The sequence below is a fragment of the Vipera berus genome (genome assembly GCF_964194415.1).
Source record: "Vipera berus genome assembly, chromosome: 13".
Lineage (NCBI taxonomy): Eukaryota > Metazoa > Chordata > Lepidosauria > Squamata > Viperidae > Vipera > Vipera berus.
In genome coordinates this window covers 1,227,010-1,251,994 of record NC_138216.1, presented here as the reverse complement: position 1 = coordinate 1,251,994, position 24,985 = coordinate 1,227,010, and the positions used below count along the sequence as shown (strand labels likewise).

Below are 24,985 nucleotides of genomic sequence, written 5' to 3'. Positions count from 1 at the left end.
GATTGCACTATTTTTTTTATTGGATGGACTTTGACATGCAGAAACAATATATGTATAAATATGTACAGAGACAGACAGACATCCAAACGGAGAGTTAAGTGACATTGGTTAATACAGCCTTATGCAAACACCCCCACCCCACCCCACCCTGGGGTTGGGCTTTGCTCTCTCGGGTATATTGTCACTAGCAGAAGAAAGAGGGGAGCGAGGCAGTTTCAAATGGGTTTCAGTGTTGTTATAATTGCTAGTATGGTTTTTACATAGTTAATCTTTACATTTCTCTTTAAACAATAAATTCCAAGGGCCTGCCCATCGACTGTCCCCTCTCAAATAAAACAAAACGTTGAATGCTGTTTGTCAATAAATATTATCCGCTTTTAAAACCGGGACAACCAGAGAAGAAGTTGCAGCTTTAAATATTCAGATGGCAAGGCTATGACACGGGGGTTTTGGGGGGGAAGGGATCCCTGTCACAGTTAGCAGTTAGGTGGTCGGTGGGGGAGGACCAGAGACTGAAACAGAGGCAAGGCAACGGGAAACCGGGCAAGAGACTCGAGGAGAGCCCAGATTTGGGAGGCTGACTTCTTGGGCAGAGGGAGGCCAGGAGGTGGTCAGGCCCAGCGGCTGGACCTTCTCCAAGGGCTGCAGGTTAACCTGAAAAGCCCTCGGGAGCCTCAGCCTCCTCCCAAAGCAAGCTGGTTTGGCAGGGCTGCAAGGAACAGTGCAGAGGGGCAACTGGAAGGCACAGTGGGTAGATCTGTGCAACTAGACCGTGTGCTTGAAACAGCAAAAGATGCTCAAGGGAGGTTAGCTCTGCTTTCTTCCTCTTTCGTTCCCCTCACTTCTCCTCTGCCCCCCACGTGGGGGCCATCCCAGAGAGGGGAAGGGAAGATCAAGCTGGAGCCCCACAGCTGCTTTTCCCGCAGGCCCTGCTGAGCCTGATGGGTTATCGAGATCACCAGGTAACGTCCCGAGGGATGAAAGCGGACTCCAGGTCTGTGCCAAGCGAAGGCTGGCATTGGGGAACTCTCGGGACAAAGGAAACGCAGCCTCTTTCCCAGGCTGACAGGGGCCCTGCCAGAAGGCAAGCCATCGATCGGGTCCTCTGCCCAGCAGCGTGGAAGGATCACTTCCTCTCCTGGGGGAAAGGCAGGGCCTACGCAGCCTACGGTGCCCAAACTGGATGGGTGAAGCGAGGCCAGGATGCTCCTCGCTTTGATCCGACCCGTTTTAGTTCAGCTTAATCCCATGAGGAAGCTCTTCTCCTGCACCATTATCTTTGCACCCTCTTAAAAGTCTTCTCCATCGCATCTGCCCTGTGGGAATGGGCCCTTTTGAAACATTTTCCCTTTTCTTAAAATCAAGGGGGGTGAAGGGGAGGGAGAAGGCTCCGATCTCTCCCTGAAGTGGGAATCGGGTCTTTTTTCTGATTAACGTATGGCAGCATTGAACAAAAGACTGGAGAAGAACTTAGTGGGAAAGACGGGAGAAGCAAGCAAGATGGGGCAGGGTGGGGGGAGAGGTAACGGTGAAGGCCCCCCTCTGGTAGGCAGTGCTGAAATGCTGGAGTCAGAGGAGGGCAGAAGCCCCCACTCATTCCAGCAGGGCTGCCCCACACCCCTTCCCACCCTTTCGTTAATGTTGGGAAGAGAATCCTGCTGCCAGTGACATAGTGCCATTTAGTGCTTTAAAATGCAAATAAGGTTTTAACACACACACACACACACACACACACACACACACACACACACACACACACACAGAGTGGTTCATACCTCCAGACAACTGCCGCTCAGGGTTAACATTTCCAGTGCAAAGTGCAATCTCGTCGTCCCTTTCTGTGGCTGACCTTCCCTTCTCAATACCCTTCTTGTAAAGATAGGAGGAGAGGGCCCCCCCACGGGTGGGGCTGAGCCCACCTAGAGAGGGGGGATCAAGGGGAGAAGAGGCCTGCAGCCGGTTCGCTCCCGCTCCTTCGTCAGCCATGGAACCCACCCGGGGGCTTTGGCTAAACGATGCTGCCTTTGCACAAACGAGCCCCTTTCCGATTAGCTTCCCAGGCAACCCTCCAGGCGGAGCTAAGAGAGGAGAAGGGGGGGGCAGGGATGATGCTGAAGGTCAGGTTTGATCTGTGTGGGAGGCCGAGCAGAAGAGGCCACAGGCCGGGCTCTGGAGTAGTTCTAGCTAGAGCCAAGCCAGGCTGGAATGCATGACTATTGTGCATAAGCAAGGGGAGGGGGGAGGGGGGAGGAAGCCAGCGGGAATGGAGTCTGTGCAAGTAGTCATGCAGGTCTCTCTCTTTTTTTAAAAAAAAAAAAAGGGGGGGAATCTCAGCATCATCAGCGGGGCAGAGGCGTGAGAGGGAGTTAAGTGGGACACATACACACCCCATCTGAGTGGCAGAAGGGCTCTCAAGCGCCTTCCAAGGTTAAGGAAATGAGGGTTAGGGTCCCAGAGGAGGGAAGAGAGCCCACCCGGGAAGGGGCCCCTGGCTAGCCGGAGGGAGGGCTCTCGGCCTGGGCTGCTGCTGCTGCCGCTGCCGCCTCCTCTTGTGCAGGGAGAGCGGGGAGGGGAGGGGGAGGAGGACCGTTACAGAGCAAAGAGGGCGTCCTCAGACCGGTCCGGCTTCCTTTTGCTGGGGGGGTTCGCGGGGGGCGGCCTGGGCTCCTCCTGGGGAGGGGAGGGCAGGTTGGGGATCCTCTCGGCCGCTCTGGCACGCTCCTGCAGGAACCGGTCGAATTCTGCCAGGTTTAAAAAAGGGAGAGGGAAAAAAAGAGAGGCTCAGGGGGAAACAGTCCCAACACTCTTTGGCCATCCATCCCATCCCCTCCCCCCCCCCGCCAAGTCCAGCCGAGGGTGGCCTGAGACCGGGAGGATGAGGAGGGCCTGGGGGGGGGGGATGACCACCCCATCTGCTGGACAAGGCAGGGCTTGGCCTCTGAAGCCTGATTGTCCAGAGGAGAAATGGCCGGCTGGTGGCTGACCGGCTGCAAGGTTTAACAGAATAACAGCGTTGGGAGGCACCTTGGAGGTCTTCTAGTCCAGCCCCCTGTTCAAGCAGGAACCCCTGTGCCGTTTCAAACAGTCTTCCTGGCCTGGGTGCGCGTCGCAGGTACCCACTTTGCAGAATTCACGAGGGAGGAGCTGAGCGTGGGGGGGGGTCTCTTCTAGCCTGCTAGCCTGCATTAGCTCCCCTCCCTCGGATGTCGGGGGGTGCTTGCTGTGGCCAGGGCAGCGGTGGAGGGCCTTCCCATCGCACGGCAGCTCCCCCTTTTCATTAACCGAGGCAGCCCCTCCATCCCTGGGCTGCTTACGTACCTTCGCTGGTCACGCCTTCTTCCAGCTCATCTCCTTTCTGGAATTGGAGGAAGAAGGGAGGGGAGAGTGGGGAAGAAAAGAGAGAAAGCTCACCATTTTTATACCCTTCCTCCTTTACAAAGAACGGCAGAGAGCACAAGTATTTGCCAGCAGGCTGACCCAACTCAGGGAGATCTCAAAGACTGAGCTCCGGCTTGCCCCAACTCAGGATTAAAAAAAAAACACAAAAAACCAGCAAGAAAAATGGGGTCTCTGGACGTTTCTGGGAATGAAAAACAGGGACTGACCCGCTCGGCTTTGCCAACGAAGGAGAATCCATCATCCGACGGACAAAAGGGGACTGCCAGATTGAGGGGTCAGCTTCCCCCAAGCTGAGGCGACGCCCCACAGTTTGGGCACCTGGGATGGTGAACCCCCTGGAAGGAGAGGGGGCAGCCTAGCAACTTTAACCAAAAGGCAAAGATGGGCTGACGGCCGTCCCCCGTTGCCCGGAAAAGAGGCCCGATGGCTTTCGTGGCCTGCTTCTGTTGGCATCAGGGGACACCGTGGACCTCTCTCTCCCCAAGGGCCCGCCCTGGCACCCCCACACTGGGGACCAAAGCCCCGCCCTGGGAGGAGGGCTGCTTTCTTACGAAATCCAAAGCGAAGGACCAGCCTGCACGGACAGACACGGGGGGGGGATCCCCCAGGGAGGAGCGGTGGTCCTGTCCGGCCAGTGGGCTCCTTGGGGTGGGCATGGCATTTCCCCGTTCCAACACTCAGCCAAAAGCCCTCCAGGCAGTTCTTCCTTGGGGTATCTTTCCGCTCTGCATCTTTTAACGTCTTTCGAACAGGCCTGTGTTTCTCCACCTTGGCGACTCTAAGCCGTGTGGACTTCGACTCCCAGAACGAGGGACGCTGCTGCTCATCGACCGTCTACGTTCCTCAGAGTTTGCCCCCCTCTCCTTCAGCGCCCCTCTGCTCCAGCTGCTCCCCGTATCGGACGGCTCCTGCCTGCAGTTCTGCCAGAGGCCTGACCCTCCCCACCTTCCCTTCCCCCCCGCATCCTTTCCCATGCACAGGCAGTCCTCGACTTATGGCCACAATTGAGCCCATTTCTGTTGCTAAGTGAAACATTGGCTAAATGATTTCTGCCCCGTTACGACTGTTCTGGCCACTGTTGTTAAGTGAATCGCTGCAATGGCTACGTTAGTCCCTCGGTGGTTAAGTCAATCCGGCTTCCCCCTTGACTTTGCTTATCGGAAGGCTGCAAAAGGGGAATCACGTGACCCTGTGACCGTCATAAATGCGAGTCAGCTGCCAAGCGTACGAACGTTGGTCACGCGACCAAGGGGAGGCTACAACGGTCCTAAGTGTGAAAAACGGTCACAGGTCACTTTTTTCAGCGCCGTTGTAACTTCCAAGGGTCACTAAATGAGCTGTCCTAAGTCGAGGACTGCCTGCGCTTTAGAAACATGTGCCAGAGGCGAGCTGCTGCCCGGGCATCGCCCTGCCATCCTGGGAGGCAAACCAAAAAACCAAAGGAGGACCAGAGCAGAAGAACCGAAAAGTCTCTTACCACGTCGGTACTCAGCCACTCCTCAATGTCCTCCATGACGGAGGACTGTGGGACGGGAATCTAGGCAGGGCAGCAAGATGGGAGAACAAGACCAAAAACACACCCAGAAATACGGGCCCAGAATGAGACAGGAAAAAAGAGGGGGAGAAAGGAAAGAGAGGGGGAAGAGGAACAAACAAAAAACAAAACACAAATATAGGCTGTGTAAGATGCATTGCTGTGGTAAAAAAAAAAGTGCATTTCATCATCGCGCAGGGATTGCAACCGAACGGAAAAAAGCACACGCACAAACGAAGCGGCGTGAAACAAGGCAATGTGGCTAGCAAAACTCAACACGGAAAAGGCTACGATGAGTGAAATGGGGAGGGGGGGCATCCTACAACCCAGGAGCAAAAGGGCTACCCCTCTGCCTCCTAACCGATAGGGAAGGCAGGAAAGCAGGCAGGGGGCCCAGAGGCAAGGCGGGGGGTGCCCTGCGCGGGGACGGCGAAGGTTTGGGCGGGGTGCCCAAGTGTGCGGCTGGGTGAGAGACACAGACCGGGGGAAGCCCGGTCCGTAAGCATCAGACTGGGACCTGCTACCCGTACGACTCGGAATTCCTTTCTCCCCTGTTCCTCTTTCATGGGCACCAAGAAGTGGTTGCTGGCCAAATTCTGGCCCACACAAGCGTAAGGTGTTTCTGTGTACACACATGCACCCACAGACACACAGCACACTTGTTCTGCCTGCTCTCCCGCCAACTACTTTCTCTCTGGACCGTTGATGGCGGCTAACATCAGGCCACCAAGAGAAGGCCTCGATCAATATTGCGGCTGATTTTAGTCTGAATTCTGTTTGTCAAGCCGGGGGCCTCTCGCCCAAATGGTGCGCAAGCCAAAGATTCAAAATTCATTCCGTCATTTCTCTCACTCGTCCATCAGACCGCATCGTACGTATAGGTCTAAAAAAGCCGTGTTCATTCCCCGCTTGGTAAAGATGGTTTGGCTAAAAGCTGTGGGGCTGCTCCAGACATAGATTGGGGGAGGGGGTGTGAGCGAGGAGAGACCTGTTGTATCTTTATCAAATCGCTGCTAGGCAGAGCTGGCTTCTGCTGCAATCCCACATAACGAGATTTCCCCGAGCTCATAAAAAAAGTACCAAATTATACTCAGGCTTTAGACCCAAACCTGTATCTTGCCATTCCAGATATCGCAACTGCTTGCTTTTTATTTTCCATTTGCCAAACGTTCCCTTTTCTCCACTCCTGGACTCTTGGGGACAGAAGCGACCAGCGTAATAACCATGGCTCGTCAATTCAGGCATTGTGCCAAGCCACAGCTGGGCCGCTTCGAGTGCGCTGGTCAAGGGTCGAAACGGAAAGGCCGCTCAGTCTAGACTACGAGGTGCCTGGACCGAATGGGGCTAGCAATCCAAAATGAGGCATGTAGAAAAATATTCTGGAAACGAGAGTGAGCTTCGGGGTATCTCCGACCCAACTCGCTCCTTTAAATTTCCAGCCCTTGGCCAGGGACTCTTGGTGTGTCCTTGCACTTCCGCTCACGTGTCTGCTTGCACACTTGGGCAGGTCCACTTTATTATGTGTCTCATAAACACACATGGTTAACAGCTGCTGCTGCTGGTGGTGGTGGAAACATGGTTAGGGATTAGTTGGACAGAGGAGGTCAAACATGTCCGTGTTAAAAACAAACAGGGACCAGGAGCTTGTGAAGGACAGACCGGGGAAAGCCAGCCTGTCCAATCTTGTACGGGTGTTATTAAGGGGTCGACAAAGGGGGCAGTAACCTTTTTCCAAGCCGAAGAAACACAAGCTAACAATGAGGATGGTTGGAATACCGGAGGAGGGAGAGCAGAATTTTCAAATCAGGGGGAGAAATATACTGGGAGGCTTTTAAGGGTCTCCCCGAGAAACTGCAACAGTGAGATGGGTTTAATCTCTCAGGAGATTTGAAGGGCAAAAAATGGAGTTGCCTCCATTGTCTCCTGGGGGCGGGAGGGGGGCTCCTTACAAACAGTCTAATCCCCCTAAACATCCCTGTCCCCTAAACAGTCTGCACCCCCTTTTCCCAACCAAATCCCCTTCACTGCTTTTCCAAAGGCCTGTCTCCTGCGAGAGTTCTGGGATGGGCAGCTTGGGGGTGGCGGCTGCTCAATTTCCTCTTTGGGGGTCCCAGGTGCACCTTCTGAGCGATGTAAATAAAGCCCCCCCCCCCCCAACTCCTGCACGTTCCTGCCTAGCCACATTTAGGATTTTTCCTTCCTCTCCCTTCCTTTGCAAAAAAAAATGGTCTGAAAGCAGCAGAATCTTCCAAGGGGAAGTTTATATCCAGCGCGCGCTGTGCCAAGCGGTGGGACAAGCTGATCGGATTGCTGGCTCTGGGTGTGCAGAGCAAGGCTGTAAAATGCAGAGTGTAGAAGAATAGTGTTTCTCAAGCTTGGCCACTTGAAGACGCCTGGGCTTCGACGCCCAGAATCCCCCAGCCAGCGATGCGTCAAGTGGCCAAGCTTGAGATACACTAATGTGGGAGAGGCCCTTCTGCTACTCTCACTTGTCTGCTCTTGCAGGACACGCAGTCGTTATTCTCCTCCTCCTCCTCCCAAGGAGCTGAGCAGAACCACCGAGGAGCCCAGGCTGGCCCAGGGGTGGGATCTGAAGTCCAAAACATCTGAAGACAAGAGAGCGGAGGAGGAAGAGACCGATCGAGCCTCTTTCCTCTGGGTTCGGGTTGCTCTTCTGTGCTGCCTCTTCAACCTTTGGCAAAACCCCAAACGTCCCCCACCTTTACTAGAGACTTGTGTTTGCCAGGGAGGGGAAAAAGGCGATACTGCAGGAATTAAAAAAAAGACGACGGCAGTACAAGGAGCCGGTGGAGAGATCCATCCAAGGGTTGGAAAACAAGCCTGCCCACCCCCCACCCCGAGCACTCGGTCTCTTGGTCCCCTCCTCCGAGAGAAACACAGGTAGTCCTTGACCACAACTGAGCCCATTTCTGTTGTCAAGTGAGACCTTTGTTCAGGGAGCTTTGCCCCATTTTACAACCTTTCTTGCCTCTGTCGTTAAGCGAATCACCTGCTGGTTATGTGAATTTGGCTCCCCCCTTATGACTTCGCTTGGGTCAGAAGGCCAGAAAAGGGGATCCCGTGACCCTGGGACACTGCAACCGTGATACGTGTGAGCCGATTGCCAACTCTCTGAATTTCGATCACGTGACCAGGGGGATGCTGCAAAGGTTGTAAGTGCGAAAAAGAAGCGTGTCGCTTCTTTCAATGCCGTCGTAACTTTGGACAGTCACTAAATGAACTGTTGTAAGTCGAGGAGTAGCTGTATTCAGCCCCAACCGGCCCACCCTTCCATCTCCCCGGATGAGGCTCCCCCCCTCCTTTTACTGCCCCCACCCTGATACTGTGTGAAGAGGCTGAGTGACAGGTAAACCAAGGGTGGTAAGGCCGGCAGAAAGGGACACCGGGAGGGGTGAGGACAACATGGAGGGAGGAGGGGATGTCACTGGACGGCAAAACGGTCCTCACCATTCCTTGGGAGATGAGCCACCTGTCTATGGGCTCCATGGGGCAACTCCCACCTTGACCTCTCCTCTGTGTGTTGAGAACAGAGCGCCTCATTACCATAGATGAAACAGGAACCACGTTTCCCCCCTCCCAAGGCAGACCCGGGACGTCCAGCGCAGGCGCCTGGAAAAGCTTTGGGCACCCCACCCTCCCACCTGGTTCTACCTGCGGGTGGCCCTACCCAGAATTGGCAGCGTGAGGGTAGGAGAAACACCCCTCCGTGCCCACTTCCCGAGACAAGAGGGCCTTGAAGCTGGCGGAAAGGGGCCAGGTCTTCGTCGGCAAGGGTCCCAACAAGCAATACTTTGGGTACTGGCCAGCCAAGATGAGAGGCAGTCCTCGTCTTAAGACTATAATTAGGACCAGGAGTTCTGTTGCTAAGCGAGGTGGCTATGGAGTCGTGCCCGATTTTACCAACTTTTTAGCCATGGTTAAGAGAATCAAGGCTGAGAACTGAAAGGGTAGAGATTGCTACTAGGTGCAAGGGCTGCCAACACCAAGTCAGCTGGAGAGCAAAATACGGATGTCTTCACCTGCGGGCAACGCCTTGGGGGGGAGGGGAGAAAGACAAACCTTCAGGTACTTTGACCCTGCTCCAGGAGGCCCTTTGAGCTGACAACACACTAAGCCGTTGGTCCCCAACCCGGTGCCCTCCAGACTTGTGCAATCCGTTCTCCCCAGCCAAACTCAAGAGGTCTGAGGCAGGCATCAAATGGGAGCAAAGGTTCCCTACCGCACTTTCACTGATCTGGATTCAAATCCTGGCCATAAAGTTAACAAGGGAAATGCAAATTTCTCATTTTAACGGGGAGGGGGGGACAGAGGAAGAGAAAAGAGCCACTGACACTGCCTTGAACTGCTTGGGGGAAACACAAGGTGGCCCATTTATTCTGATGAAATAAAATTAATTAGGAATAGATGGATATTGGGATCCTACAAAGGCCAGAATGAGGAAGGGGGTGATCAGCTGGAGAAGGTATAAGAGCCCGGGGAGAGGAGGGAAAAAAACCCTCATGGGGGAAATGAGGTCTCCGTGCATTCAATCTGGACTGCAGGGAAAAAAGGAAAGCCCCCTCCCCAGTCCCAAAGCAAGCACCCCGTATTTCTCACGCTAAATCAGTGGCCCTTTTAAGCACAACAACATTCAGATGAAGCTGAGAGAAAAGGTGGGCCTTTGGCCTGCCCTCCGGAGTTTCCCACCAACCCACTGAATATCTGCTGAGCCCCCCAATGAACAAACAAGGGGACGACCCCAGCTCGCTCTGCTAGTTCCAGTCGGGTGCCCCCAAATCAGACAACTGCACACAAGGGAACACACTGTCCTCAGCTTGAGAAGGGGACACACAGAGACCAAACACGTACACACACATGGAAGAGAACAAACTTACCCCTCCTGAATTTGGTTTCCGGCTATCCGGGGCAGGTGCCATCCCTTTAGCCATTGGTGGATCCTCCTTTGTCACGCTGGACAAAAGGAAAGAAAAGAATTGCTAAAATAACCAGAAACCAACAATAGCAAAAGAAAACATGTGAAAGAGAGGCCAAAGCACGCCGGTTTTATTCGTAAAAAGAAAGAAAAACAATGAGTGCAGCCAGATGCAAGCTCATTTAACTCTTCCGCCCGCAGGGGCAGATTTGATTATGGGAGCTGAATATACACACATAAAAAGTCCCTAAATCTGGGGATTTCACATCTCCCGAGAAGCCCACCAGGCCAATCCAATTAAGGCAGAGGGAGCTGATTAGATAAAAATCCCCCCACACACACTAAATCTGCCACAGGGTGGAGCCAATGGAACAAAGACAAGAAAGCATCATTGATGCTTAAATACCGAGGCGTCTCTGGGAGGTCTCTGGGGGCCGTAATTCATCCAGCAAACCCCCAGAAAGCCAGGACTCCATTTTTAATAGCCCTGAAAGCTGCGACAAAATTATCGCCACAACAATGGCTTGGCCAGGGCGAGGCATTCCTGAGGTCTCGTGAAAAGGTCTCACGCTGCATTTCTGATAGTCTTTGATTTCTCAGTACATTTCCATTGGCTCTGAGTAGCCTGGAAATAGCCTGAAATACGATCTAACTGAGCCGTCAAATTTCCCTCTCACAAAGCCCTCGGGATAAGATCTGCTCCAACTGTGTATCTAAAAATGTGTTCATTTTAGCACAGCGGCCGTGAAATGAAGGCACCAGATCATTCACTGGCTCAGCATTTGAACCTGGGACCCAGAGGATGACTATTGACTTGAGCAGCTCCTTTGGTCCTAAGCAGCCAGTTTTACCTAGTGGTTAAGGCACCTGGTTAGAAAGCAGGTGACGGTGAGTTGTAGTCCCACCTTAGGCGTGAAAGCCAGCTGGGTAACCCTAAACCCGCCCTCCTCCTCTCAGCCCAACCCACTTCACAAGGTTGTTGTTGTGGGGAACGTAGGAGGAGGAAGGCGTGTTGGATCTGTTCGCCACCTTGAGCTTAATTTGTAAAAATAATAAATGCGGAATACAAATAAATGTTCAGAGAGGCAGCGGAATCCCTGCTGCGGCCACTTACGTTTTATGCTGATCTGCCAAGGAACCGCCCCTCGTTTGTGCAAACATGTCAAAGTCATCCCGGGGATTGCTGTGGGGGAGCGAGCCGAGGGCCCCACTTACGTTGTTTGTGCCCAAATCTACAGAGAGACACAGAGGACAAAAAGCTAGAAGTCTTAAGCAAAGGAAGACGGGCCTGGTTTGCTCTGAACAAAAAAGCAGCACTTTGAACAAAAGCCGTCTTTTGATAAGTCTTGGTGCATATGAACATTCCCTGTAGCCAAGCCTGAAGCCGGCCAGATGAGCTTAGACCGAAAACTCATCTTTGGGGAGACTTGGGGGGGGGGGAGGGAGATGGGATTCAGAAGAAGGACAGATTGGGAAGGAAATGGCGCCACATCCAGTTCTCCTCGCCTCTTTGCAGTGCCAAAGACTCTGAGCCAGAGAAGGGACCGCAGAAATCAATTAAATGAGACACAGCTTGAATGTAATATGGGATGTAAATTTTGACTTGAAGAGCCCTACTGGGACAAACACAGATTTGTGCACAGCACGGTTGACGATTGCGCACAAGGTAATAAAAGGTTGTGTCTTATCGCGGAAACTTATTGTGCACAAATCTGTTATAAATGGGGGAAAGGGCCCCTCTGCATCTAAATGGGCTGGCTCCCAGGTGCTTCCTCCCACACAGCTGCCAGCATCCAACACTGGCAACTACCTAAGCATACTGGGAAACCTCTCAAGTTTGAAAGGACCCCACTAGGGACTAGCTTCTTGAGACTTCCTCCCATTCTTCCAGAAACGGAAGGAAATAAAATACTCACCGAGGCCAGCAAGCTGAGTGGAAAGGGTGGAGGCGGGGGCCGTGTTGCCCACCATGGGGCTGACCACTGCTGGGGACCCAGGGCCCAGGTCTATCAAGTTGTCCTCCGACACCTCATTGAGAACCTGCTGGGACACAGAGGGCAGCAGCAGCGGTCACACGAGAGGATCACAGGAGCCAGAGGCAGGTGGCTCCAACGAAGCCCAGGAAGATACAGCCAGGAGGGGCGTGTTTACACAAGCCCCCACCCCCTTAAACCTCTCTTCAGATGTTCTTTCTTTCCCTGGTTATGGCGCCTCGGCTAAAAGGGGCAGAATTCTCTCCCAACACGCAAGGAGAAGAATTGTGACCAACCACACACACACAAAAAAAAACCAGGCAGAACTTTGACGGAAGCATTTGGGCCACCATCCTGATTTTCTGATTAGGACGATGGTGTTCCAAGAACTTCCAACCTAGCTATCTTCACGTTCTCCTGGTCAGCTTGAAATGGCTGGAAGCAGTCTGATTCCTCCCAATCTGCAAGCAGAGCCCCGCGTGTTGCTTTGCCAACCAAGACACAACCAGTTATGCTTAATATTCAGAGTAAGTACTAGCGATTCTTAGGGGAAGCGTACCCTCTGGCAACAAGGACAGAGCGCAGAGCTGTTACGCTGTTTGGAAAGACTTACCCCATTGCTTGCATTCTGTGCTGACCGACCCAGTCGGTACCGTTCAAACCTAGAGGAAGACAATAAAGGAATAAAAAAGAGGGCAGGGGGCAGTGCTGAACAATTTGGGTCTTCACCCAAAAGCGGGAATGGGGAGAAGAAATTGCTGTGGCGCAAAAGGGGGGGAAGAGTTGATTTTGGGTAAGACACCCAGAAGAGCACTACAAGACCCATATGCCATCCTTTCCCCATCTCCCTGGTTGCCCACGGAAGTTAACCCAACACAGGAAGTGGTTGTCTGCAAACAGAGTGTTTTGGGCCCTAGCCTGGAGATGAATTGTGCTTGGGGCAGTTCTTCCACGGAGGGATGGTCTGTTCTCTGTCTCGGAGGCCTTGCTGAAGCGCTTAACTGGACTCGATATCCGCTCCTAGGCAAACTAACATATCCTAACTGTGACCTGTTCTGCAGGGCAAGGTCCACCTCTGGAATGTAATATCCTGATGGCCACCAGTTCCTGTTTTGGTTCCAGGAGGTTCTTTATGGACCTCTAGCGTCCAACTGTACACATCACCTCTCAGCCAGCCAGGCATTGGTGCAGGCAGCTGGGATTCAATGATCGGCAGCTGATCAGCAGAGAAAGAACCGAAATGGTTTAATGCAGCTCTGACATTTACGATGCTTCTCTTCCCTGCCTCCTGGGAGGAGGAGAACTGGGAAATGGAGAAAAGGCTGCAATTCGGTAAAAAAGGAAAGACTCCTGAATGTCTCCTCTTCTGAGGGACCCCACCCCACCCCACCTGCTGTCACTAGAGAGGGAAGGCCTTGGCTTGCCCTGCCTTGTTCTGGAGGATCTAACTTCTCAAAGAAAAAAGGGACGTCACCTCTCGTATCTGAGGAAGACGTTATTCAAGTCATCGTTGGCATGAAGCAGCTCCTCGGTGACCTCTTCATTGGACACCCTGGAGATCAGCTCCACGATCCGTTGCTGCATCGCTCGGCAAGTGCGGTTCAGCTCCTAGCAGAGCAAACAGGGAGATGACTGAGAACAAGGAACAGTCTCCAGGGGTGGCACCACAAGCAGGAGCCAGACGTTTCATGACTGGGAGGAGTTCCTGCTGCCTTTTGAGTGTATTTTTGCTTCCAGATGTCTCTTAAGAGAGGCTGTGGCCCACATCTGGCCTCTTTCGTTGGCTATTTTGGCTCCCTCTGCAAAAGGGGCCCAGCCTATCCAGCTGATCCACTGGACATCACATCAACCACAAGAGAAGCCAGCTTCCCCCACCGGGCTTTCCATGAGCAGTGGGTGACCTTTGAACAAAGCTAGCCTGAGTCTGAATGCTTCCCTGCCAGAATGGAAAATCAGCGGAGGGGTGGCAACATCCAACCTTTGAGAAGAGTAAAAAGCTGCCTGGGCTTCCTCTGCCGAGACTGACATTCAGAGCGTGGCACAAACCCCCACTCAGGTTCTCCAGCTGCCGCAACAGCTTGAGGACCAGGTTTGCCAACGTCGACTTTAATCTCGTCAGTTTAGAGCCAGACGGTGACATTTCAGACGTCTGGACTCAGGTAGTGGAGACAGGCTGACAAAACTGGCTTGCACGGCATCGGGAAATTGTCTTAGCGGTTTCTTTTGTTTTGCCTATTTCTAAGAGGCAAGGACCAGCCACACGTTTATCTCGGTTCCTTAAATCCAAGTAACTAAAGGGCCACCTACAGACAACGCCTTGTTCTCTGTCATCCCAGAAGGGCCGAGCAGAGAATAATGGACTTCAGTTCCAGGAAAAACAGGAGAAATTTGCACCTGAGGAAGTGAGCCCTAATTCACAACACCTGCTGCTGTTGGTCTTTTGGAAGAGGCGATAGCAGACTTCGTCTGACTTCTGGCTAACCGCAAGAGGGGCTGGGGATGGAAGAGGGGGGCTGGGGCTGTCGTTCCATAGATGAACATAAGCAGAGGTGGGAAAACCATTTGTCACGAATGCTGGAATCGGGATCTTCCCCAAGCATCAGATCCGTCTTCAAGAACCAAACGATCCCTTCCGACTCTGGGGCTCTCAAAGTGGCTCCAGACTAAATGGTTGGAGTCCCTCAGAACAAATACAGAGAGTCCTCGGCTTACGACCGCAATTGAGCCAAAAACTTCTCTTGCTGAGACATCTGTTAAGTGAACTTTGCCCCATTTTTTCTCACAGTTGTTAAGTGAATCACTACGGTGGTTAAGCTGGTAACAGGGTTGTTAAGTGAACCCGGTTTCTCCATTGAGAAAAGGTGATCATGTGACCCTGGGACACCCTGCAACCGTCTTCAGTATGAGTCAGTTGCCAAGTGCCTGAATTTTGATCCCATGACCACGGGGAGGCTGCAACGGTTCTAAGTCTGAAAGACGGTCACGAGCCACTTTTCTCCCTGCCGTCGCCACTCTGAATGGTCACTAAGTGAACTGTTGTAAGTCAAGGACTGCAGAAGAGCTAGGAAAATTTCCCTGGGACAGATTCACCTGCAGCAACTCCAAGTCTGAGGAATCCTCTTGCCCGGGGATCATTTCCGTGAGCATCTCCGACATCACCTTTGTGTTGCCACGAACAACGTCCAACTCGCTGCGTAATCGTGCAATCTGGAGGGAAGGGGGGGGCAGGCAGGGGAGGAGGAAAGTGCTTTTGTTATCTAAAAGCCGACAACACGCGTCTCACCCTGAAGGAGTGTGGAGGGGAGGGGCACAGCTCCCCCACCGCACCCAGGGACCCCTTCCTCCCGAGCAGTACCTGTTCCGTGTTTGCTATGATGGGGTCGGCCCCATTCAGAGGGGGGGCCTGAGAAGATGGTAAAGAGGTGGGGGAGGGGCTGGAGCTCATCATCTGCTGAGACTGGGACTTGTTCATGTTGGCAGCCGGGTCAATTTCAGGAACGCTCTAGCAAGGGAAATGGCAGTTGATGAGAGAGAGACCCAGCCCACCTGCGAATAGGGAGAGGGGAGGCTCTGTGCTTCTGTGTGTGTGTGTGTGTGATTCTATTTACAACAGTCACCTAAGTGCTCTGGAGGCCCAAAGAGGGCGGAGTGCAATTGTGCAGCCTCCCATCCAAGCAGCTAGTAGTCTTCTCACCCTGGGAGACCGGGCGCTAACAGTGCCTGGGGCCAGAACCTGCAAAGTTGTTCTAAAAGGCAGTCCAGTTTTTCCCAGCTCAATGAACGTCCCAGGTATTCTATGCTTCGTGACTGTACAACTCATCCCCCTCTTTCACGTGCAGTTCAGAGTCCAGCCCTTGGGTGGGGGCTTTTACTTCCCAGGCTCAGATGCTTACTCTCTGTGGGGTGTGTATTGGAGACAGGGCATCCAGATCAGAGACAGGAAACTCTATGCCTTTCCTCTTGAGCTCTTCGTAAATGTGCACGACTCCTGTGAGGTCAGGGCTGCTTCGAAAGGCATCGGCCCAAGCCTGAAAAAATAAAAATAAAAAGCAGGCAGGATTGTCAGGCTGCTTCTACACAGTCCATGTTTCTTCACTAGGGCAGCCCCCCCCCCTCCCCTCAATTGTTGGGCACCAGGGCCTGGTTCCGTGGAGAGAGGTTTTTCTGCAGACCGGAGGGGGCCTGGTTTCGTGTGCTGCCTGCATCCCACAGATGGGGCTTCACTTGTTTGTGCTGACCGGTTGCTGGCGTGCTGTGGACTGATGCTGATCCACGGACCGGGGGCTGGGGACCCCTGCACTGGGGCGTCTGAACTGGTCATTTTCTTCTTGGATTCATTACAACTGAGAGATCGTGAGACACACCTCCCCCAACAGCCCTACCAGTGGGTCTTGCTAAAGACCCTCTTGAGATTACCCAACTTTATAGTGTGATGGAAAGAAAAGCTACGAAACAGACTAGAAACAGTCATTCATCCTCACCCTGTTAGTTTTTGGCATGGAGACCTTTACGTGTGATTCAAGAGTCAAAGGTGGGATACAAACCCTCAAACATTGTGCAAGTGAATCAGCTCGTTGCCCAAAAACCTTGAGAAGAGCCATCGGGCAAAGGGAGCCGATGCTGGGCTTGATTCACCCTTTCAAATTAAGAAGCAGGCAGCTGCTTAATGCACAACTGGAAATATGCATATCAAGATTAAAAGGACTATCAACCTGCTAAAGCCCAGTCAGTAGAAGTTTCAAAACTAGCTGGCCTTAAAGCTGTAAGATTGGTGACGCTGTACGCTCAGAGAGAAAGAGATACTTAAATTAAAACAGTATACCTGAATCAGAGCAAGGACTTTATCTTGAACAATCGTGGGAGGATTATTCTTGGGTGAAATTATTTTAACCAGGACACCATCTATGAAATCTCGGTTTGCTACCAGGATATGGAAGCGGTGGCCGCAGTTCTTTACACACGTTTCCAGAACCTTGGTGTGAAAAACACATTTCAGGTGCAGAAGAGAGAGTCAACACTCAGCATCCTAAAAAAAGAGAGCTGCTAGATCGGGTTCTGGGGTGACGGACTTGTTCCCCCAAGTCTCCAGATCTTTAGCTGTACTTACCGTTAGAGCGAGCATCACCTCTCTGTAGTTCTTGTTCCCATTCAGCCTCTTCTTGAGAGCTCGAACGGCATCCTTCGGGCTGAGGAGAGGAGGAGGAGAGGATGGGGAAAGCCCCAGGTGCCTCTGAAGCACAGAAGCACAACAACTCCTGTTTTAAGCTGTTTGTGCATACCTGTTTTGAACCCGGGTGCTTGGAGGCTCCAGTGTTTTTGCTCAATTACAGCAGAGCATCTCAAAGGAGAACACAATCCCCCAAGGGAACATACAAATAGTTTCAGCAGTTTTTTTTAAAAAGAACAAAACAAAACTCAAAGCCAGGCCAGGAGCTATGAAGATGCTGAAAAGAAGCCAGCAAAAAGATGCTGCTTTTGTGATGCTTTTGCCTAAAAGGAGACTGCAGGAGTTTGATCAACAACATTCCGATGGCGTTTAAACACACAGAACCGCCTTGGCCTAAAGTATTCCAGCTACTCGAAATATTGTTGAACAACTTCTTGAACAATATCTTATTTAACGAGCTTCTTCAGGCTTAGAATCAAATGCTGGGGGCTGAAGCCACACAGGAGTTTGGCTTACACAGCTTCAAACCACTGGTCCCTTTCGCATCATCTTCTTTGTTTGTTAGATTTAAGGCAATACCGAACTGAATATCCAAACTGCATCCAGACTGCCAGCAGAGTCAACCCGACCAACAAGCAACTACTCTTCCCAGAAAAAGAGGCCTCCAAAATGGCAAAAGGCAATTTTGCCATCAGCTAACATGGTGCATGCACACCTACCCTTCTTCTGTCTCGTTGATGATGTCACATATCTCCATGTTCAGCGTCCAGTCTTCGCTCTGTAGGGAGCCGTCGGTGGCCCTTTCTGTAAGACAACCAAATACGCTGCTCGTTTTCTGAGAAATTGACAGCCGGTTCATTAGGCCAAACCGGTAAGCCTCACCTACAGCTCCGTGCAGCACAACGCAAGGTATTCCATCAAGATTTCCTTCCTTTTGGGCAAATGATCCACCACACACTTGTTCGGATTTACGTAAAATAGAGTGCCAACAGACGGTGTCACAGTTTGCAAAAAACTGAGCAACCTGAAGGGTCTTAAGTTTAGAAAATGACCCATAAAGAGCTACCAGGAGAATGAAAAGATTTAGGTAGGAAGAGAAATACTCTGAAATCAAATGTTGAGTCTGCCAGTTTCCTCGTTTGGCCAATAGCACTAAATCACCTCTGCTGTCCTTTTTTCTTTTTCTGCCTCTTAAGGAAGGGAAGCCCAACAGTTCATCAGCCCCAGTTTTGACTGGGGCCACATGCAAAATAAAGCAGACAAGGAAAACCCCAAACCCCTTGCTAGACAGGTAGGGAGAAGGCACAGTTGTTAGGGAAGTAGTGTTATCAAACTCAGTGTACAATGTTTTTGCAGGCCAAGAACTGAATTTTGAATGACGTGGCAAAAAGTAGGATATTATGCCTTGGACAAAAGATCAGTTCGTTTAATTTTTGCATTGAAATATTATTAAGGTAATGTGCTAGTCATCTATTTATTCTTTTGTTGCATGAAAAATTACTGTTTGGCAACAATTTTCAAAGTGTCTGTTGTTTGCAGAGAGGACTCCGGCTGAATATTTCTGATCTAGCTGAAAGCTGACAAATTATAACTGGGTGTAATATACATTTGTGTGTGTGTATGCATGTGTGCGCACACACACACACACACACAGACAAATACCCTTAAGTACTTTATATTAGCAAGAGATAAAGCATACAATACTAAGTCAACCAATCTATTTCTTGTTATGTGTTCCTTTTGAAGATTTAATTTTCAATTCCTGAGGATTTCTTCTTACAATATAATCCATCTGAAATAGGCTTATAGCACTCTCAAAGCACTTTGCAATATGGATGCATTCTGGCATGTACGATGTTATTTGTCTGCAGAAATATTTCACCACCAAACCTCAAGTACCAATCACATCCTGGTCTGAGGCCACTCCAGCGTCTTGTCAAGTTATTCATAGCAGCTAATTTACAATATGTACTGCAGAGGGCTCTAATTTTACCAGAGGGGATAAATGGGGAGCTTTTGAGTTTTGTGGTCCGAAGTTGAAAAATAATCACCCCATCTTCTGTTTCAAGGAAATGGTCCTTTGCTTTTAGAGTGACTGCAGTGGAATATACCATCGCCGGCTGTTAGAATCTGACACTGCTCGGTACTTTCCCCAACCTCATTTACTACATCCTCTTAAGCCAAGGATGCTACGAAGGGTCAGCTGCAGACCAGTAAGTTAAGGTCCAATTCTTGCAAGACAGATTGACTGAGCTAAACAGTGGTTTATTGAACAACCCCTGAGTGAAAGGGTTGCTACATGATGTCAAGTCTGAAGCCATGTTTATGAACCACAATAGCTAAACACACATGGTATCTTCAGCTGAAACCCAAATACTGTAAATTCCATTGGGGCTTAGCTTGGTGTGTGAACCAAGCCATTCTCTTGGTCAGCAGTCAATCTAATTGGAAACAGAATGAGAATTGGAAGAGAAATAGTCTATTTTTTTATGCGCAGGCCTATGCTTGCTTTACTGATTTATCGTTTTTATTCCTGTGGTGCTACAGAGTAACATGTGTGCCAAGCCATAGTTTGCTTCCATTAGCAATACGTTGCATCGAACTAGACCTACCTGAATTTTTTAAAAAATATTTGGAATCCTGCACAGAACGTAAACATTCTTCAGGAATATTTTTGCATTAGCATTTGGCTATTAAACACCGGATATGCCAGAAGGTAGCATACAATTTTGCATGTTAGAAAACAAGAGTAGGGAGGAGTTAGAAGATCCCAAGGAAGATTCCATGCTTAGAGAAAAGGAACTAAAAAGCATATAATCAGCAATAGTTTCGTGGCCTGATGGCAGCCATCATTTAATCACCTTTCTACTTGCAGGAAGGAGCTAAGAAGAAAGAGGGAGGGGAGGCAGAGATTCTTCCTGAATGCCTTGGAGAAAATGGACAATAATGAAACAATGCACCGTCTCTCACTGGTTTTAAACTGGGAAGCCATTATTAACACAAGCCTGGGTTTGGTGTCCAACAGTTTTCACTATTTGAATACTTCTCCTAATGTCCACCCCAGGGGTCTCCAAACTTGGCAACTTTAAGACTTGTGGACTTGGCTAACTGAGTAATTCTGGGAGTTGAAATCCACGAGTCTTAAAGTTGCCAAGTTTGGAGACCCCTGATGAGTAGCCATCAGTGAGAAGCCAACTGAATTTAAAGCCTGAAAAAATCCACAATTTGAGATAACGCAGAGAAGTTCTTCCTCCAGCCTGAATTATCTTATATAGTGTAGTCTGAGATTCATCAGCTAACTCTCAGTCTCAGGGAACAATTATTACGTTCTTCTCAGAGTTTAACACATCTCTGGGAGCTTATTTGGCCAACTCTGTGCTTTCACAGAAATCTTGTCCAATATTTCATGGTCAAAAGATTCTGTGTCATCACAAATACAGCAAACACATAAGAGGGAGTTGCATCAGGGATGAATTAATAAACATATTGCTCATTAACCTTCAGAAAGTGTTTATTCCTTTACTGATTCAACCTGTTTCACAGCCGAGTTATTTGCATTTTACAACAAAGAAAGATAAGCCTCTGATCTTCTCTAACCTTTCCTGAAGAGTCTTTGCTCATGTTTACCCAATGTCCTAGTGAGTTGGAGATTAACTTTTCATGGGAATCAATGCCGTTTACTAGCAGAGGAAGTACAATGCTGATGCATTTCTAGCCCTAGATATTTTCAGAGGCCACCAGCTTTAATTGCAGATGCCAAAGCTGTCATCAATCCAATAGACTTTAATAGGACTAGTCCCCATCTTCCCTAACATCAAAAGAGCCACCAAAGAACAACAAAAAGTCAAATAATTGCATCTCACACACGAGCCAGGAAGAACCACAGAAACGTTCCAGAAGGAAAAACTCAGTGAACTATGAACTACTTCAGCCAAGGTAATACAGCAGAGGGTGGGTTATTCTTTCATCCAGGACATGTTTGTTTTCCCATCCCCGTTCAAATGAAAGTGAAATCCCTCACAGGCTTCTCTTGTTTTTAAGGCCAGCCACCAGAGGAAAACTTGTTATACTGTACATGACTTGCAGATCTCGGCTTTTTTCTGGGAAGTCAACAACTGTGTCACATAATGTCAGTGTCATATATCCTAGAGTCTGCAATTACTAGATCTTAGGGAGGAGGAGACGGGTGCGATTAAACTTTGGGCAGTTCCTGACATGAGGCTTTGAAATATACAGACCTGTATATATATAAGCAACTATTTGTCGACTGAGATCAGATCCCACTCTGCAAGCCAAGTGGGATGTTTTGATCTTTGATAAACACTGTGTGTGCAGCAAACCTTTGGGTTTTGGGGTTTTTTTAAATCAACAGTCAAAGAGGTGAATGCAATCTGTTACCACTAGACATTTTCTTCAGAATAAAGATTTTCAAACTATTAATTCCCATCTCTTGCCTAAGTTCCACTTCTTTTCTCATTTTGCAGTTGGCCAATTTTAGGCTTTAGGCACAGCCACAATTTCCCAAGCACAGCTACTTCCCTTGTGAAGCTTTACCTATATTGTGCCATCCAGGCTGGGTTCACTCGGTGAACTAAGCTATAGTTATGTTCCATTACTCCTTAAAAAATCATAAAAGAATATCCTAACACAAGAAGAACTAAATCCTCTGCTGGTTTAGTGCAGTATCTGAACCAGCCTCTGTACTGTATGTTCTAATTCAAGGATCTGACAATTTCAAGGCAGCAACATTTTGGGGAATTCATTCGGAACTTTCGAAGTCCCTTCTGAATCAAGACCACATAGAAAGTGTTATCTAACAAAACAAAATTTTTAAAAAGAAGCAGTGCTCTGTTTTTATCTGTTTCTCTTTCAGAGATTTTCATGTTTTTTTTCTCTCCCAATTGGTAGAAAGCCTCCCTAGGACTTTCAGCTTCACAGCATACCAATAAATTGGAACAATATGTGTTCTGTAAAGAAAACTCTTAGAATTGCAGTAACGTCTCCTTTTAAATAAAGGGATGTTCCGAGTCCCTTATTCAAGGCCTTCGTAAAGGTCAACAAAGTCAGATGTAAATGACATTCCTTGGACTATACACAACACTTCCATTATGCAGCCCTCTCTTGTCTGCGTTGGGGATCTGTTTCCCATTGAATAAAATGTCACAATTTGTTAGAAAAAAAGGCCAGAATCTATTTTTGATTCTCCAAGGGCAAAATGAAGGCACCCTAAATTAGACTGTTGCCCTTTAGAACAGGATCTCTTATTTCATTCTCAACGATTAGCATCTGCCACAAAGAAAAATGGGCTCAAAGTAAAGAGTCTTTACCTGCTTTTGGATCAAGCATCTCTACAGCATTCACATGACTGTTGTGTGTTGATGCACAAGCAAGCAGGTTCACTTCACAAACTGATCAAGATCCTTCCCAGTAAGAAAAGCTTGCGCCCCACTTCCTAATTTTGACTAAAAGCACTATTCGGCTAGGTAGAAACCAACACAGGTTTTGCATTTCTCAATTCTTCCTTCCAATTTCTGTGTTATATGTCTCAACACGTATCCTCTCCCCTACATTTCTCAACCTTATGCCTCAACTCTGTCCTCTCTTTCTCCTATTTCCACACTGAGTTCAAGAAAGTGATTTAAGGCCACTGATCAGAAAGTCCACTCACCAAACAATTTTCGGATCCCTGGGTTCTTTAAAGGCATGTTACATCAGGAGCTCCCAACTTGCCACACAGCAACTTCCTTAAAGCACGCTCCCATTATGGAAAGGCGTCGTTTCTTTTAAACAGAACAACTGGTGCACATCGCAAAGCAGTGTCGTCAAGGTCCTTGCACTCTGACACGTGGCTTTTGTACACCCATCAACCTTCCCACGCCCCTGCTTAGTCACTGTTTTAAGCCAAGAAAACAGCTTCTTGAGCCTTAAGTGGAGAAGTTACCGTAAATATCCACAAACAATTTAATCATCCTCCCCTAGATGCTCCCCAGGAGTCTTTTTCAAGATTACAGGGCCTCTAAATCTACACCTTGCTATGTTTTTAAGGCAGTTTTCCCTCTTGGCCATCCTCTGTTTCATTTCCTGCCAGCATTCCTAGCTCCAAGCTCATCCATAGGTTCTGAGCATCCCTTTTGGCAACCTCTTCCTTTATTCTCTGGCTGGGTCTTCCTAAAACCTCTACCCTCCATAGTGGCTCCCCCAATTTCTGTCCCCTCTGCCAGAGATTTTCTGAAGGCCTTGTACCCCTCCTATTCCCACACCAACCCTGACCTATCCGTGCTTCCCACTAACAGCTACAGATTGCTGAAAGTCTGAGCCTGCCAGGCAAAGTTGTCTTTTATATTGGTTCTCTCCCAAAACATCTCTCCGCTGTATGTGTATATCTATCTATCAATTTTTAAAAATGCTCGCTTTTTGTTTTTTAATCATCAAAGCTTCCACAAAACATATGTCATCCTGCAGTCTGATCCAGCTTTGGGAAGCTGCTGGGCGTGTCACAGTTGGCTCGGCACATACTTTCTTGGCTGGACGCAACCCCCGCCCCCAGGGGAACAGCTGGCCTTTACCCAGAGGGTCTTCCCAAGGACCCTCCCAAGAGAAACCCCCTCCCCATGGGTATTCAGAGAGACTTTGCACAGAGCTCCATAGAAAGGAAGAAGCTCATTCGCAGCTGCAGCAGCAGCAGCAGCAGATGGGCAGCTGGGAAAGGCCAGGTGGAGATGCTCCTCCAGCATCCACCCTCACCTGATAGACACCCCCCAGGGCTGGTTTGGGGGGGTGGGGGCGCCTTCCAGCATCGCCACACAGTGAAACCGACCACAACCCCCCCCCCCGGGCATCAGGGCCAAAAGCCCACCTGGGACAGAGGCTCTCCGGGGACCGAAGGGGGGAGGGGCTGCTTTCTCAGCCGGGGGAGGAGGCGGGGCCGCACCTGCCCAGGTGAGGAGTATTCAGGCGTCAGAGGGGCCCAGGGAGGCCCTTGGGGGAGGGGTGCAAGGGGGCCACTGGGGAGGAGGCGCAGGGTCGCCTGCAGAGCCCCCCTCCCCGCCTGGAAGGGTCCCTTCAGCCCCGGCCAACCGATCCTGGGGGCCCCAGAGCGGGCCGAGGAGCCCCACCCCCATCCGAAGCCCAGCTCCCACACACACACACACACACACACTCTTGGCCTGAGGCGCCTCAGCCGAGCTCCAGTCGGCCAGAATCCTTCCCCGCGCCCGTCTTACCGAGGCTCTGCCCCACCGGGGTGGCGAAGGGGTTCCCCAGAAGAAACTCCATCTTGGGATGACAACAAACGCGACCGGCCTCACGGCCTGATTCGCCTCGCGTCGCCTCTCTCCGCGACCTCGTCCCGCCTCCCCGGCCTGAGCGACGGCGAAGGCGTCCAAGCGCGGCGGCGTTGGCGCCGTAGGACGGCCCCAACTCCCTTTCTATTGGACGGAGTTCCCGAGGGGCGCTTGGTCATTGGAGGAGCGGGACGCCCATCACTGTCAGGCCAGGGGACTCGACTTGAAAGCGGGCAGCGTCTGAGAGAAGACGACGAGGCGGGAAGGGAGAGGGCTCCGCCTTCCCCGCTTCGCGATTGGAGAACGATGCAGCGTTAGCCCAGAGACTATTGGGTAGCATTCGCAGGTAATTCACAAGCCGTGTGGCTTTCACAACCAATCCCGAGAGGGAAAGGCTGTTTATGTGGCTTTTCATTGGTGAGTCAGCTCTGACAGACGTCCGGCAAAGCGAACGCGGATCGAACTCGCCTGCTAGCAGCTGAGACGCGAGAAGAAAGGCGGCGGGCTCCACAAGAGGTCACGTGACCTTCCCTAGCAACGGACGCGGCTTCGTAAGCAACGAGGCCTGAGGGTCCCCGGAGCAGCCGGGCGCCGATCCGAGCGCGGGGTAAGCAGCCCACGCAGGGGGAGCGGGAGGCTGTCCCGCAAGGAACCAGGCCTCCTGCCAGGTAGGTCTTGAGCCACCTAGAGAAGACT

General features: G+C 50.6%; 1 protein-coding gene across 2 annotated transcripts; it reads right to left on the bottom strand.

Moving 5' to 3' along the window:
* Window positions 1–24,374, bottom strand: TOM1L2 (target of myb1 like 2 membrane trafficking protein). 2 transcript variants are annotated; one of them, XM_081338355.1, is made up of 15 exons: window positions 24,230–24,374; window positions 17,726–17,810; window positions 16,947–17,025; window positions 16,662–16,811; window positions 15,733–15,867; window positions 15,195–15,341; window positions 14,930–15,046; window positions 13,314–13,447; window positions 12,453–12,501; window positions 11,783–11,906; window positions 10,981–11,098; window positions 9,829–9,904; window positions 4,877–4,936; window positions 3,319–3,355; window positions 1–2,741 (listed from the first exon to the last, which is right to left on the bottom strand). In XM_081338355.1, the coding sequence occupies exons 1-15, from the start codon at window positions 24,279–24,281 to the stop codon at window positions 2,590–2,592; spliced, it is 1,515 nt and encodes a 504-aa protein (XP_081194481.1). In that variant the 5' UTR covers window positions 24,282–24,374; the 3' UTR covers window positions 1–2,589. The 2 variants fall into 2 exon arrangements, with proteins under 2 accessions (XP_081194481.1, XP_081194482.1); XM_081338356.1 differs by lacking the exon at window positions 4,877–4,936.
* Between the last annotated feature and the right edge of the window lie 611 nt (window positions 24,375–24,985).